The sequence below is a fragment of the Panicum hallii genome, chromosome 6 (genome assembly GCF_002211085.1).
Source record: "Panicum hallii strain FIL2 chromosome 6, PHallii_v3.1, whole genome shotgun sequence".
Classification (NCBI taxonomy): Eukaryota; Viridiplantae; Streptophyta; class Magnoliopsida; order Poales; family Poaceae; genus Panicum; species Panicum hallii.
Genome location: NC_038047.1, coordinates 42,833,784 through 42,850,029, shown reverse-complemented (window position 1 = coordinate 42,850,029; position 16,246 = coordinate 42,833,784). Strand labels below are relative to the sequence as shown.

General features: G+C 47.3%; 2 protein-coding genes across 2 annotated transcripts; both read left to right on the top strand.

Annotated features, from left to right (window-relative positions):
- The first annotated feature begins 260 nt into the window (after positions 1-260).
- LOC112897076 (pentatricopeptide repeat-containing protein DOT4, chloroplastic-like) lies at positions 261-3,935 on the top strand. The gene has a single exon (XM_025965269.1). The coding sequence runs from the start codon at positions 502-504 to the stop codon at positions 3,763-3,765; it is 3,264 nt and encodes a 1,087-aa protein (XP_025821054.1). The 5' UTR covers positions 261-501; the 3' UTR covers positions 3,766-3,935.
- A 10,248-nt stretch (positions 3,936-14,183) lies between these two features.
- LOC112897209 (30S ribosomal protein S16-2, chloroplastic/mitochondrial-like) lies at positions 14,184-16,048 on the top strand. Its single transcript, XM_025965455.1, has 3 exons — positions 14,184-14,435; positions 14,555-14,600; positions 15,577-16,048. The coding sequence occupies exons 1-3, from the start codon at positions 14,303-14,305 to the stop codon at positions 15,809-15,811; spliced, it is 414 nt and encodes a 137-aa protein (XP_025821240.1). The 5' UTR covers positions 14,184-14,302; the 3' UTR covers positions 15,812-16,048.
- The last annotated feature ends 198 nt before the right edge of the window (positions 16,049-16,246 follow it).

The window sequence follows — 16,246 nt, the reverse complement described above, 5'->3', positions numbered from 1 at the left end:
CAGGCGTGTAATCCCTGTAGGGATTCTTGGCCCAATATACAAACGGGCCGGCAGCCCAATGCACAGCTCAGCTCGCAGGATCGCATAGGCCCAAAATCTCTTTTCCCACTGAATTAAAGTCCCGTGACCAAATTATCCAGATTCGCCATTGTTTTTTTCTCATGGCTGTTCGCTCGAAAATAAATAAAATATTATACTCCACGGATTTGACTCGCGCCCTAGTTATCAAACGTGGAAATAGAACGAAAAGAAAGTTACTTATCTTATCCTTTCCCATTCCCTCCTGCTCGATTCCTCCCTGCTTCCCCCCTCGGCCCTCGTCTCTCTCCCGCGCGGCCGCCGCCCGCGCTACCCGCTCTCTCCTGCCGCTTCTGAGCACTGGGGCGGCGGAGCGCGACGCCGCACCGGTCTCCTTTGCATCCAACCAAGCAAACCCAAACCAGCATGAAGAAGAAAGCCACGGCATTTTGCGACAGGTTTTGAACTCCCGGCCCCGTTTCCATGACGACGCCTCCGCTCTCCACCATTTCCACCCACCACCGCGCCCCGCCGCCATGGCCGCCTCCCAAGAACGCCACCAACCCACGGATGAAGATCCGGTGCGGCGTGCTCGCGCCGCCGGCCGGTCAAGCCCTGCAGACGGCCGCTGCTGCTCCAGGTCCAAGGAGCACCAGTTGCCCGCCCAACCGGGTCCCGAGCTCCGACGTGAACCTGCAAATTCAGCGCCTCTGTCGGGCGGGCGACCTCGCGGAGGCCGTGAGGCTGCTGGGCTCCGACGGCGTTGATGTGCGGGGCTACTGCGCGGCCATCCAGCTCTGCGGGGAGGAGAGGTCTCTGGAGGCTGGGAGGAGAGCGCATGCCGTGGTGCGCGCATCTGGTGGTGGAACGGGTGGGATTGGGAGCGTTCTCGGGAAGAGGCTAGTGCTAATGTACCTCAAATGCGGCGACCTGGGGAGTGCGAGAGGGGTGTTTGATGAAATGCCACCTCAGGTCGCCAATGTCCGTGTCTGGACTTCGCTGATGAGCGCGTACGCGAAGGCTGGTGACTTCGGAGAAGGCGTTCTGCTGTTTAGGCAGATGCACTGCTGTGGGGTTGGTCCGGATGCGCACGCCGTTTCCTGTGTTCTGAAGTGCATTGCCAGTTTGGGCAGCATCATGGACGGCGAGGTGGTTCATGGGTTACTTGAAAAGTTGGGTCTTGGGGCAGAATGTGCGGTTGCTAATGCTCTCATCGCGTTGTACTCAAGGTGTGGCTGGATGGAGGATGCGATGCAGGTATTTGAGAGTATGCATCCCCGAGATGCCATTTCTTGGAATTCCATGATTAGCGGTTGCTTTTCAAATGGATGGCATGGAAGGGCTGTTGATCTTTTCAGCAAAATGTGGTCTGAGGGTTTGGAGATCAGTTCGGTGACAATGGTCAGTGTTTTGCCTGCTTGTGCGGAGTTAGGCTATGATCTTGTTGGGAAAGTCGTGCATGGATACTCTGTGAAATCTGGATTGCTCTGGGAGCTTCAATCTTTAGAGGGAGGAATAGATGATGTTCTTGGATCCAAACTGGTATTCTTGCATGTGAAATGTGGTGATATGGCCTCTGCAAGAAGGGTGTTTGATGTGATGTCATCAAAAAGTAACTTGCATGTGTGGAATCTGTTAATCGGTGGCTATGCAAAGGCTGGTGAATTTCAAGAAAGCCTCTTACTTTTTGAGCAAATGCATGGGCTTGGCATTACCCCAGATGAACACACCATTTCGTGCCTTCTGAAGTGTATCACTAGTTTGTCTCGTGTCAGGGATGGCTTGGTGGCTCATGGGTATCTCATAAAGTTGGGTTTTGGGGCACAGTGTGCAGTTTGCAACGCACTGATATCGTTCTATGGAAAATCAAACAGGATTGAGGATGCACTCGAGGTGTTTGATGGAATGCTTCATCAGGATATCATTTCTTGGAATTCAATAATTAGCGGATGCACTTCCAATGGCTTAAAGAACGAAGCTATTCAGCTGTTCGTAACAATGTGGATACAAGGACAGAAGCTGGACTCAGCTACGTTGCTAAGTGTTTTGCCAGCATGTTCTCAGTCACGCTATTGGTTTTTAGGAAGGGGGCTTCACGGCTATTCGGTGAAAACAGGATTGATTGGGGAGACATCTCTTGCTAATGCTCTCATTGATATGTACTCAAATTGCTCAGATTGGCATAGCACAAATCAGATATTCAGAAGCATGGATCAGAAAAACGTGGTGTCATGGACAGCAATGATCACGAGTTATACCAGGGCTGGGCTGTTTGACAAAGTGGCTGGTTTACTTGAAGAGATGGTATTAGATGGTATCAGGCCGGATGTCTTTGCAGTCACCAGTGCCCTTCATGCATTTGCTGGTGATGAATCCTTGAAACAAGGCAAATCTGTCCATGGATATGCCATCAGAAATGGAATGGAGAAACTTCTTCCTGTTGCCAATGCACTTATGGAAATGTATGTGAGATGCGGGAATATCGAAGAAGCACGGTTGATTTTTGATCATGTGACGAATAAGGATATTATCTCATGGAATACACTGATAGGAGGCTACTCCAGAAATAACCTTGCCAATGAATCCTTCATTTTGTTCAGTGACATGCTGCTACAATTCAAACCTAATGCAGTGACCATGACCTGCATCCTTCCTGCTGCTGCAAGCCTTTCATCCTTGGAACGGGGCAGGGAGATACATGCTTATGCACTACGAAGAGGATATCTGGAAGACAGTTATACATCCAATGCGTTGGTAGACATGTATGTTAAGTGTGGTGCGTTACGGGTAGCTCGACTTTTGTTTGACCGGTTGACTAAGAAGAACCTCATATCTTGGACCATCATGATAGCTGGATATGGCATGCATGGTTGTGGAAGAGATGCCATTGCCCTCTTTGAAGAGATGAAAAGCAGTGGTGTTGAGCCAGATTCAGCCTCTTTCAGTGCCATACTGTATGCTTGCTGTCATTCAGGTCTTAGAAACGAGGCATGGAGATTCTTCAATGCTATGCGAAATGAACACAAGATAGAGCCCAAATTGAAGCACTATGCCTGCATCGTTGACCTGCTCAGCCATACCGGAAATCTGAAGGAGGCTTTTGAGTTGATTGAGTCAATGCCAATTGGACCAGATTCAAGCATCTGGGTCTCATTGCTTTATGGATGTAGAATTCACAGGGATGTCAAGTTTGCAGAGAAGGTGGCAGACAGGGTATTCAAGCTGGAACCAGAGAACACAGGATACTATGTTCTTCTTGCCAACATCTACGCTGAGGCTGAGAGATGGGAGGCTGCCAAGAAGCTTAAAATCAAGATTGGCGGTCGAGGACTCCGTGAGAACACTGGCTGTAGTTGGATTGAGGTCAGAGGCAAGGTTCATGTCTTTGTCGCGGATAACCGGAATCACCCACAGGGGAGCAGGATCGCAGGGTTCCTGGATGATGTTACCACAAGGATGAAAGAAGGCCATGATCCTAAGAAAAAGTATGCTCTGATGGGTGCCAACGATGCGGTGCATGACGAGGCACTTTGTGGGCACAGCTCGAAGCTCGCCATCGCATTCGGCGTGCTGAATTTGTCAGAAGGGAGGCCAATCCGCGTGACGAAGAACTCAAGGGTTTGTAGCCACTGCCATGAGGCTGCCAAGTTCATATCCAAGATGTGCAACAGAGAAATCATTTTGAGAGATTCAAACAGGTTTCACCATTTTGAAGGAGGCAGGTGTTCTTGCAGAGGGTACTGCTGAAAGAAACACCAATCATGTATTCATGTAACTAAAATTTTGTCTGTTGATAGCAGAGAGTACATATTTTGCTACTAGCCGCATCACATGATCTTGCGTATACAGTGATTTGTCTTTACAAGTTTTAGAGGTGACAATGGAATGGTGTGGGAAGTTTCATTTGAAAGAAACAACAGTTTTTGTGTGCTCAAGACATACAGTTACAATCTCTTCTATGTATATATGTGTCTCCATTTGGCAGTAAAATTCAGGCAACCTAGTTTCTTTCCAAAAAAAATAGTTACAATCCTTAGAAATGTATAAAGAGATAAAAAGGGTGAATACATTTCAACATCTAAAATGTCAATCATGTCTTTCAGCAGACACCAGACCTGCTAAATCATGTCTGGTACCAGCTAATTTTGTCAAACTATTTGGAATGGTGCGGGATGGACATAATGTTGTTGCTCTTAGTTTGCTCCTCGCTTTTTACTCTTCGAAGATTTCTTCCGGCATGAGCCGGCCCTTTGCGAGAGGAGGTGCTTGTTCATGCCATTGTTGCCTGTAACCCGGATCATCTCTGGTGGTGCTGAAGCTGAACAGCGGCCACGCCGACAACTCGTCCAGGCAGCGCGCGGCGGCGGTTGCCGGTTGGCGTCAAGCACGCGCGGCGGCGGCCAGCGTTGTTGCCACCCAGTGGCACCGCAGATGAAATTGACTTTGGATTGCTGTTGATAGCAGCAAGTATCGAGTTGCGAGTCCGTCCGATCCATGGAAGACATTGAGATCTGGGTGAACTCGTGAGGAAGACGGAACCCATCTCTCTCCCCCATCTCAAACCTTCTTCGAATTTGGGGGCAGTGCGAGTGCGGGGGGCGGCTGGTTGCGACGACTCGGCGCCCGGAGCACGATGAAGCCGATGAGGGAGAGGGGAAGAGTGCGCGGAGTGGTCGTGGAGGAGTGGAGGACGTCTCCGGACGGGACGGCCGGCGGATGCCATCGCCGCTGGTTCGGAGTTTTGTTTGCAGAACACACCCTAATATTTACATATAGACCCCTATTCGCGATCCTAATTTTTGCATATAGGTCCCTCTTCGGGTCCCGAGGCGAGACTCCGGCCGGCCAACGGTGGCGGCCGTAGGCGGATGGTCGGGCTCTGCGACTGCGAGATGGCTCCACTCCAAAGTCCGGCGGCCTGCGGCCCGAATCACCGCCGCATTCAGCACGCGCACGACGGCACGAGCGCACCGGACTTGAGAATTCCAGCCAGCATCCGTCGGGCCCGCTGCTGTGGCAGCGCGCGTACCGGCGACCCCGGTCGCCCTCTACGCCGCTCACGCTGCCATTCTGGCCACCGGGTCGAGAGATGGGTGGCGCGTCGGCTGCTGCTGACTTGGACCAGCTAGCCGTAGGCTTGTCGTGTCGCATGTGCGCTCACAGGCGCAAGCACGCCGCCGCTGCATCTGCCTGCGCGTGCGCGGAACACCACGAAGAAGAAAAGCGAGGAAAAGAAATAAAAGGAGAAGATTAACTATGTACTGGGCTGGTAAAAGCCCATGCAATTGACCGGCCCATGGGCCGATCAATTGGAGGATGGGCTTTTAAGGACGAGCAGTGATATGTGTGCTATTTTGCAACCTTCCAGGGAAGGATGGTGGTAAGAGGATGAGGTTAAAATTTAGCCGAGTGGAGTGATTACGCCGGAGTTCAATTTTTTTTAGATTACACAATGTCCTTTCGTTATAGTAAAAGTGGTTATGAAACTGGCTGGTCGTTATCTGGTTATCATACTGTCCAAGAACAAGAACTTGGCATTGCGGAATGCGAGAGCACTCCTAGAATTACCTCTCCTTCCTTTTCTGCTTTGTTATTGGCTTTTCCTAAGGTTCCGTTTGGATCCTTAGAATTGAATTCCATTCTAATTATCATAATTTAGCTATAAATTAATTAAGATAATATTATGTGTAATATATTTATATATTATTGCTAGCCATACGGGAGAGATACTTATGCACGACATTTCTGTTATAGAGAAGCGAATCGAAGAGTGTGCTATAAGTTGTACATTAGAAACATAACATGAGGATTTATAGAATCAATTTTTATCTCGCACCTCTATGAATTTAAGATAAATTTATATCTATACTTTGAAAAGTTGTGAAATGCCACATTCCAAGATAAATAGTTTACATTCCAATTTTTCAAAATGAAAGGATCCAAACGGGATCTAAAAGTTTTTGTTTTATTCAGAAGCTAGTTACATGACTAGTAGTTACTCATTACCAACCGTTCTGTTTACATCTGACTTTTAAACCTTTTAGACGAAGTGAAAGTCAAATCGTAACTTGTTCGCCTGTCCATATTATTGTTGAAAAGTTCCAAATCCAGGGCTGATAACTGCACCATCGTGTGCCTACTTCACCGTCCACATGCATGCATGCCCGTGCTGGAACCGGTTTCCCTGTACACGACGATCAGCTGAGCTTATCATCATCCTCTACCTACCGCATGATTTGTTCGCGCACAGTAACCGGTCGACCTCTTGACACAACTTAACTCCGATATGTTCTTCAGTTCAGATGCCTGAAACCGTCATGGATTTCCGGCGATCTCAATTCTCAAGTCAATGTGATCGAACGCGACTTGGTTAGGGTTTTCGGCTTCCGGTGATCGAGATCGACACGGCTTTGTCACATGGCGTAGTTTTCAGCTTCCGTTTGTTTCTTTCCTTCTGTCCTGCCGAGATTCCGATCCGACGGTGGCAACACGTTCTCTCAGTCACATCACGGATGCATTCTATGCCCGGACATGCATGCATAAAACCTTGTGCTCTCTATGGATTTTTTTAGATCGAAGGTTTCCCCCGTTTTATTCCATCTCGGATAAAACGCACAAGTTCAAAGCATTTACGTATTCGAAGTGCGCCTGCTCAGCATAGTTCAAACAGAAACTCACACACATTTTTCTCACGGTCAGTTAACAGATGAGCTATGCCAAAACTTCATGAATCTCCCAGTGGAGCCTGAGTCTCCCAGCTTTGCTCCTGGGTCAGAGTCCAGCCATCCGAGACTCGGTGGTTCTCTTGCCCTGTCCTCCAGCTTTGCCACCAGAACATCCATCTGTAGCGCCACATGCTCCTTGTAAAGGACTTTCCATCTTCTCAGCATGCCCGTTATCACCGTACCTTTTGCATTTAGCCTTTTTTAAAAAAATCACATTTGTCCTTTTTTGAAAAAAATAACATTTGAACTCCTAGAGAACATATTTCCAAATTTGGACCCTGAGTCGGCGCCGTGACTCATGGCGCCGAGGTAACACGTCTTGACGCCGTGAGCCATAGCGCGAGGTCCAGCCCGCAAACTGACTTAACGCTGACGTTGACAAGGGCTCGGCGCCACGATCCATGGCGCCTAGCTCGACGCCATAGATCTTGGCGCCGAGCTTTATCCATACGCAGCGGTCCGTCTCTCTCCCCGCGCGCTCTTCCGCTCTCTGTCGCGCGAGTTCTTCCTCTCCCTTGCCGGCCGCCCCTCTGCCGTCGCTTGCCAGGCACGTGGCCTCCACGCTCCCCTTGCGCGCCCTCTTCCAGGCCGGCCCCCGCGCAGCCTTTTGGGGCGCCGCCCGCCTGTTCCAGCTGGCACCACGCAAGGGCGGCCCTGCGCGGCCTCCTCTGGCAGCGAGGGCGGCCCCACGCGGCCTCCTCCGCTCGGCCGCCGCGCGAGCACCGGCGTGCCCGCGAGCCGGCGCGCGGCCTCCTCCGCCTGGCCGGCAAGACGTCGTAAGTTATTTTGCAAGCAGGCTCGGTGCCATAGACCATGGCGCCGAGCTGGGCGCCGAGATTTGTGGCGCTGAGCTCGGCGTCATGATCTATGGCGCCGAAGTCCCTACCACGTCGGCGCCAAGTCAGCTCGCGGGCTGGGACCTCGGCGCTATGGCTCACGGCGCCGAGATGTGTTACCTCGGCGCCGTGAGTCATGGTGCCGACCTCCAGGATTCAAATTTGGGAATACGTTCTCTGGAGGTCCAAATGTAATTTTTTTCACAAAAGGCCAAAATGCAAAAAGTAAGGCCCGTTATCATGTACAGCATCACCCGCACATCCGATCACACCTGTCCACGAACACACATAGCGTTTCTCAGTTTCCATAAAGCCCAAAGAGCAGAGGAAGAACACATGTTAGAACACATGATTGTAACCGACTAAAAGTTGTTGTTTAGTTGTGTTCCCAGTAGCTCAGAGCAAACCTGCCACAAAATTCGTTTCTAAGAATAGAAGTGTATCGTCGGCATATTGGAGGCCAATAATTCCTCCTTCAAAAAGCTCCGGGAGTAGCCCAGAAATCAAGCCATGATCAGCTGCTTTCATCAACATTCTAGAAAACACATCAGCTACCAAGTTAAAGAGGAGGGGAGAGAGAGGGTCTCCTTACCGGAGCCCCTTCCCTATCTTAAAATAACCACTATCCTCTTCATTAAGTCTGATACAGAGAGAACCATTTCTCACCACAAACCTAATCCAGTTGATCCATTTTGGGCTAAAACCCCTGGATATCAACATCTCTTCTAGAAAATCCCAATTTACTCTATCATAAGATTTTTTGTAGTCAATCTTTAAGATCACACCACACTCTTGTTTTCTGGCCACCTCATGAATCAATTCATGTGCAGCCACTACGCTCTCCAAAATATACCTGCCTTTAATGAAGGCGGTTTGATTAGAAGCAATCAATCTATCACACAACTTAATCAATCTGTTATTCAGGGCCTTTAAAAGATCTTAAAATTGCAGTTTAAAAGGCTAATCGGCCTGAATTTTTTTTAGTGTTTTCGCATCATTTTCTTTTGGGATCAGTATAACTGTGGTATAATTCAGTCTGGACAGATTCAGGTTCCCCTCCCAGAAAGCTTGGAACATTGCTATCAGATCATTCTTGATGCATTCCAAAAATTGTTGGTAGAACAGGAAAGGAAGGCCATCAGGGCTAGGGGCTCCCTCAGCATATGACACAAAGATAGTTTCTTTGACCTCAAAGTCAGTGAATGGTGCCCCCAAAAAGTCATTTTCAGCAGCAGTAACCCTCTCATTCTCTTTCCAAAAATTATTATCTAAAGATTTGTTTAGTCTGTTTTCCTTGCCAAAAAGATTTTTGTAGAAGTCCACTGCAATATTTAGCATATCTTTTGTTTCTTCAATGGAACCATTAGGGCCTTCCAGAGAGCTGATATTTTTCTTCCTCTTTCTTTGGTTAGCCACTGCCTGAAAGTATCTTGTATTTCTATCTCCTTCTTTGATTTTTTTTTATCTCTCGATCTCAGTTTGGCCTTCACTTCTTCCATTTTCCAAAGTCTCTCAAGAGATTTCATGGTGGTTACCATTTCTTCTTTTTCAGCCTCACTCAAGAGACCTTGTTCATATCTGATATTTAAGATATCATATTTGGCAATTAGTGGCTGCTTCTCTTTCTTAAGTTCACCATTCATATTTAGGCCCCAGCCCTTCAACTTTTTCCTCACCAATCTGACTTTAAATTGCCAGATCTCTAGAGGATCCGTAAAAGCACAAGGAGTATTCCAAACTCTAGTAACCATCTCCTTAAAACCCTCAGTCTCCAGCCACCATTTTCAAAACATAAAAGGGTTGGGCTTTGGTTTTTTATTGACACCAAAGTCAATTAGCAGAGGGGTATGATCACTACCGGCTCTAGATATAGCTCTAACACTCGCCAGAGGATATCGCTGTTCAAGTAACGTATTGGCTACTATTCTATCCAGAGCCACTATGATAGAGCAATCTTGGTTATTAAACCAAGTATATCTCCTTGCTGAATTTTTCAACTCAACCAAACCCCATTTGTTAAACTAGTAGTCATTAAAGCCATCCGACCAACGGTGATCAATCACACCATTACTTTTTTCAGCTCGGAATCTCACAACGTTAAAGTCATCCCCAATTAAAATTGGGCCATCCCAATTATCAAAGAGGGAATGGAATTCATCAGTGAACTCCTGTTTCCCTTCGTCATAGGCAGAGCCATACACCACCACAAGCGTCCAAACCAACTTATCACATTTATTTCTAATCACAACAGAAATACTAAAGGACATGTTCTGCCAACCTATAATCTCGACAGCATTTTCTTTCAAACCGACCAGGACACCTCCAGCAGTGCCCACAGCTGGGAGCCAATGCCGACTAAAGTTAGGATTAATGGCTCTTAGAAAACTCTCTTCAAACTTTTCCATTTTAGTTTCTTGGAAACCCACAAAATCTAGTTTGTTGTCAGCAACAAAATCAGAAATGCATTTAAGCCTCCCTGCCTTATTAAGGCCTCTCACGTTCCAAAATTCACCTATCATTAGAAACTATTGAGTTAATGGGCGACTGCAGGAATTTTTCTTAAGAAAACAAATAAACACTGGAAAGTGACTGCGGCTGCCGTGAACAACTGAAGAACATGCGCATGTCCATGGGCGAATCTCTCTGCCACACCAGACCGATTCATAGTTTCCAACAAGTCAACGAGAAGCATCCTGCAGACAATGCATAACATCCGTGACGAATCATTGCATTGCACTGGTGATGAGCGGTTCTGAACAGAGCACGGGAAAACATAGCTCCGAACTGAAACCGATCTGCCTACCACTCAGACGGATTGATGGTTTGGTCTATATATATAATATTTAATCGGGATCGGAAAACTGTCTGTGAATGCCTGGATGCCATCAGTCCAGTAACAGGAATAATGGAACTAATATAAGGCCTCGACCTTGAGGTCGAGGTCAGTAGCTCCACCAGCAATGGCGGAGCCGGGAGTCCCTCTCCTATTCTCTCTCTCTCTGCCCTCGTATCGGGGAATAGTGGCGGGAAGCTCCGATCCCGGCGACCTCCGGTCATCCTCCGCCGCAGCCTACGGCTGACACGATTCAAATCCGGGCCGTTTTTTTTCTCTAGCCCAAAACAATGGATGGGCCTGCAGCCGAATACGCAGCTCGCAAGCCCATATACACGTACCATCCATTTTGCCACTGGATTAAGGCCTGTGATCAAATTATCCAGATACATTAGTCTTTGTTTCTTTTTATTTTTCCGATTTATAGTTAACTGGAGTCGAACCTTGTCAAGCACATACCTCACCCGTCCAAATCCCGATCCACATGATTCTTGTTTCTAAATTCAAACAATATCCATCCATCCAAATTTCCACATTATCTGAATTTAAGAAATTTTTTTAACTTTCGGAGACCAGCACCACGAGTTGGAGCCCCGGAGAAAGGGATTTTTGAGACTTGGATGAGAAATTTTCTTCAATGGAGGAAAAATAAAATAGACCTCTCTCATGGCTGTTCGTTAAAAAAATAACTTGTTGGGTTTAGAATTATTATACAGAGTTGACTCATGCAGTAGTTATCCGGACGGTCTTGAGTGGAATAAAGCAGATCAGGACCTTGGTGTCTGATCACTGGCTCCTCTTGGGTGATTTCAACATGATCCTGCAGACTGAAGATAAGAGCAACAACAATCTGAATATAAGGCTAACGGGAGCTTTTCGAACAACATGAATGATCTAGAACCGAAGGAGATACAACTTAGAGGAAGGAAATTCACTTGGACAAATAATATCACTCATACACGTATCGACAGAGCATTCTGCACCATAGATTGGGAGGTCATGCTGCCAAATTGCAGATTGCAATCCATATCTTCTTTAGTCTCTGATCACCGCCTGCTATTTTTGACTGGGGATTCTAATTTGAGAAAATATGGAGGATTTCGATTTGAATCTTTCTGGCCAGAAATGAGAGGGATTCAGAGACGAGGTGGCAGTTTGGCAGAGGCTTGGAGTAGACATACCAAACTTACACAACCCTTTCTTGAGGCTGCACACAAAAATGCAGCGTACTCCGTACAATACAACAAAAGAGCTGATAGGATGGGCAAGAGCAAATATTGGGTGTACCAGACTGCTCTTGCTGGCTGCTAAAGCAATTAATATGGATATTTTGTGGTACAGGAATTCAGAAATCTAAGCCAGGAAGAATTACTGTTGAAAGGGGACCTGAAAAATAGATTTTTAGCACTGACAGCTATTGAGAAGCTGAGACTTAGGCAGCAATCAAGTCAGGGCTGGGATGCCAGCTCTAAATTTTTCTTCCTAGTAGTCAATGGAAGATGAAGTAGAAACTTTATTCAGACTGCAGACATCAAGGGGAACTGTACATTTACATGAAGATAAAGAGCAAGCAGTTACTGAACACTTCAAGCTAGCATTGGGCAATCAGGAGAATAGATCAGAAACTTTAAATTGGGATATTCTGAACATACCGAGACATGACCTGCATTTCTTGGAAGAAGAATTTACAGAAGAAGAAATTAAGGAGGTGATCTTTGACCTAAAACCAGAAGCTGCACCGGGACCAGATGGGTTCATTAGCAAATTCTTCAAGTGCTGTAGGGAAATCATTAAAGAAGATCTTAAGCTTGCAGTGCGATTTTTCTACAATCAGCACAACCAACACTTCAATTTATTGAACTCTGCCCATATATATTGTTCTAAGGCCTTGTTTAGATGCACTCCAAATTCCAACTTTTTACACTCTCTCTCCATCACATCAATTTTGGGACACATGCATGGAGCAGTAAATGTATGTAAAAAAATAACTAATTGTACAGTTTAATTGTACATCACGTGACGAATCTTTTAAGCCTAGTTAGTCCATGATTAGATAAAATTTGTCAAATACAAACGAAAATGCTACAGTACCAAAAAGTTCCAAATGTTATAAATATTTGCGATCTAAACGGGGCCTAATTCCCAAAAGGGTCGAAGCAAAAGGAGTCACAGATTACGGACCAATTAGCCTGACAAGTAGTATAGCCAAGATATTTGGAATGTTGCGGGGTGGACAGAATGTTGTTGCTCTTAGTTTGCTCCTCATTTTTTTACTCTTCGAACATTTCTTCCGGCATGAGCCGGCCCTTTGCGAGAGGAGGTGCTTGTTAATGCCACTGTGGCCTGTAAGTTTTCTTCAGACGCAATGTGACGATCCAGCTGCCCTGCACTGCTGCTGTTCGTTGCTCTGAAATCTGTGGTGCTTGAGCTCTGAAACAAAATGGAAAATGGAAACCCTCAGTCTCGTCGCCTGCGAAGGCATTGCAGCCAAGGGTTTTACTGCACAAACCACAACGAGGAAATCTGAAATCTCTGATGACAGTATAGTAACCGAAACATGGTGAATAACTGCGAGCTTTCCTCAGAATTCTTCCCAGAATCGGTGCCCTGCACTGACTGTGGCATATGAATTTGAGTTTCGATTACTGTTGACAGCAGAAGCGTATTGAGCTGTGCGTCTGTCCGATCCATGGAAGACATCGAGGTCTTGGTAAATTCAGGAGGAAGACGGAAACCATCTCCCCCCCAATCTCAAACCACCTTCGAATTTGGGGACTGCGAGTGCGGGGGCCGGATGGCGGCAACGAGTCGGGGCTCGGAGAACGGCGAAGCCGATGAGGGAGAGGGGGAGAATGCACGGAGTGGACGTGGAGGAGGGGAGGACGTCTCCGGCCAGCGGAAGCCATTGCCGCCGTTGCGGAGGTTCTTTGCAGATAGCACCCTAAATCGGATCGCGATCCATAATCGCGATCCGAATATTTGCAAACTACTCCTGGTATATTACATTTAACCCCCTAAATAGGAACGCGATCCATAACCGCGATCCGAATATTTACAAAAGGACCCCTCAGCGCGACCTGAATATTTGCATATAGGTCCCTCGTCGGGTCCCGAGGTGAGATTCCGGCGGGTCAACGGCGGTGGCCGCAGGCGGACGTCCGGGCTCTGCAGTTGGCGTTATGCAGGCGAGAGCGCGACGGCGGCCAGCGTTGCCGCCCAGCGGCACGGCGAATCGGCGATGGTCGCGCCGCGGCGATTCGTGGTCGTGGGCTCGAACGCCAATCGGTGCGCAGGACAGGCTCGGCGTCGGCGACGGAATCCAGGTAGACCCGGGGCTCCACTCCAAAGTCCGGCGGCTGCCGCATGCAGCACGCGCACGACGGCGCGAGCGCGCCGGACTTGAGAAGCCCTGCCAGCGTCAGTCGGTGCCGCTGTTGTGGCCGGCGCGCGTGCCGGCGACCCCAGTCGCCCCCCACGCTGCCATTCTGGCCACCAGGTCGAGAAATGGGTGGCGCGTCGGCTGCTGCTGGCTTGGACCAGCTAGCCTCCGCTGGCCGTGTCGCCTGTGCGCTCGCCGGCGCGAGCACGCCACACCGCCGCTGCATCTGCCTGCGCTGAGCACCACGAAAAAAAAGGAGCGAGGAAAAGAAATAAAAGTAGAAGATTAACTATGTGCTGGGCTCATAAAAGCCCATGCAATTGACCGGCCCATGGACCTAGTCCCTTCGTCTACCTTACCTACCTCCTCCGCTCCACCTCCTCGTTTCCTCCATTCCATTTCCATTCCCGTCGTGTCAAAAAAAAAAAATTCCATCCCTCTCCCAAAACCCTCGCCTTCGCCCACCGCACCAACAGCTCCGCAAAGGCGAAGGGGCGAGGAGGGAGCGGGGATGGTGGTGCGGATCCGGCTGGCCCGGTTCGGATGCCGGAACAGGCCCTTCTACCGGCTGATGGCCGCCGACAGCCGCTCCCCGCGCGACGGCAAGCACCTCGAGGTGCTCGGATACTACAACCCGCTCCCCGGTATCGTCCAATCCTAATGCGGTGCTCCCCGCCATCAAATTGCTTTGATTCGTTAAGGTCGAATAACCTAGCCTTGCGAATGGGTAAGGATGAGCAGTGACGTGTGCGCTGTTTTGCAGGGAAGGATGGTGGCAAGAGGATGGGGTTAAAATTTGACCGGGTGAAGTGAGTACACCGGCGCACATTGTCCTTTCGTTATAGTAAAAGTGGTTATAAAACTATCTGGTCGTTATCTGGTTATCAAACTGTCCAAGAACTTGGCATTGCAGAATAGCAGAGCATTCCTGGAATTACCTCTCCTTCCTTTTCTACTTTGTTATTGAACTAGCTATCTGAGTTGTCTTAAATTTTTTTATTTTAGTCAGAAGCTAGCTACATGACTAGTAGTTTACTCGTTAGTAACTGTTTTGTTTATATCTGACATTTAAACCTTTTAGATGGAGAGAAGGTCAAATTTTAATTTGTTCGCCTGTCCATAGTATTGTTCAAAAGTTCCAAATCCAGGGTTGATAACTGTTAAATCTTAGTTTCCATGTTTTGCATTGCATTACTTAGTGCTTGGGATTTTGCATGCCCTGTTGTAGTGTTGTGCATCCTCTGAATGCCTGTTTGCAGGAAGTAATTATCTTCAGTGATGCAACCATATACCTTTTTTGAACCCTATCAACCTGAGATCAGTCGGTAGAAGCCAACTTGAAAATTTTATCCTCATTCTAGCATTTCAGGCTTTCCATCTACATGGTCAAATAATATCTGGAGCATGATAGCATGTTGTGAACTGCTGTTGAAATTGTTTGACTATACATAGGCATAATAGGCATGGCATGGGAAAAATTATATATCTGTATGACCGAATTTTAAGAGTTACAGTAGATTTTTTTTCTCTCTCAAAGTTTCAGTAGCTGCTGTATAGGTAGCCAGTTTTGTGGCTTCTCCTGATGTTTTTCAACTTTTGAGTTCATTATTTTGGTCGATATCTGTTATGCTGCCTTTGACAAGTTAGAGTGAAGGGACAGCGATCATCCATAAAACATGTATTTGTCTTAGAAGATGGAATGAAGCTGCAAGATTGTAATTGAAGTGATATTAGGTTGTCAATCACAGACTCACTTACTCTCAGGTAATTACCGTCTTGCTGCAGGTATTGGTTGTCGGTTGGGGCACAGCCATCAGATCCTGTTGAGTGCATACTCTTTCGTGCGGGAATTCTACCTCCACCTCCAATGTTAGCTATGGCACACAAGGGCGGGCCTCGAGACAGACAGCCTATTGATCCGATGACTGGACAGCCTTTGGACATTGAAGGTCTCACAATTGTTGATAATCCTAATATGCCGGATGGTGAAAATGGAGCATCTATTGAGGAGATGGCTTGAACGGGGCATGATAAAGACGGCTTGAACGGGGCATGATAGTATTATACTTTAGTATAACTATGCTAGATAAGAGTTGTTTTAGCATTTATGCCCATCGGATTGGGTTGCTAGCTTGTTACTGTTGCACAATTTGAGAACTTTTTGACAAGTGACTTCTGAACAATCATTACATTATGCATCTGAAGTTTAGTTATGAAAAAACTTCTAGTTTTTCTTTTTCTTGAATATTCTTCACCATACCTCTGTGGAATGTGGACCTGATACTGCTCAGATTTATCTTTGTTGACTATTTATTTATAGGCTGCATGTGGAATTTTGAAAGTTGTATGCTTTTTTTATTATTGTCATGAGCTTGTTATTAGCCTTTTTGAGGATAGAGTGAGGGCTAAGCCAGGCTTATGCTGAGTATGATTATGTGATAATTTTGAGACCTCC

What these genes read in the sequence shown, in the direction of transcription:
- LOC112897209 (XM_025965455.1), top strand. Translation starts at nt 14,303, where the DNA reads ATGGTGGTGCGGATCCGGCTGGCCCGGTTCGGATGCCGGAACAGGCCC. An exon ending in ATACTACAACCCGCTCCCCG is followed by an intron (nt 14,436 to 14,554) that starts GTATCGTCCAAT and finishes GCTGTTTTGCAG; the next exon opens with GGAAGGATGGTGGCAAGAGG. An exon ending in TTAAAATTTGACCGGGTGAA is followed by an intron (nt 14,601 to 15,576) that starts GTGAGTACACCG and finishes GTCTTGCTGCAG; the next exon opens with GTATTGGTTGTCGGTTGGGG.
- LOC112897076 (XM_025965269.1), top strand. Translation starts at nt 502, where the DNA reads ATGACGACGCCTCCGCTCTCCACCATTTCCACCCACCACCGCGCCCCG.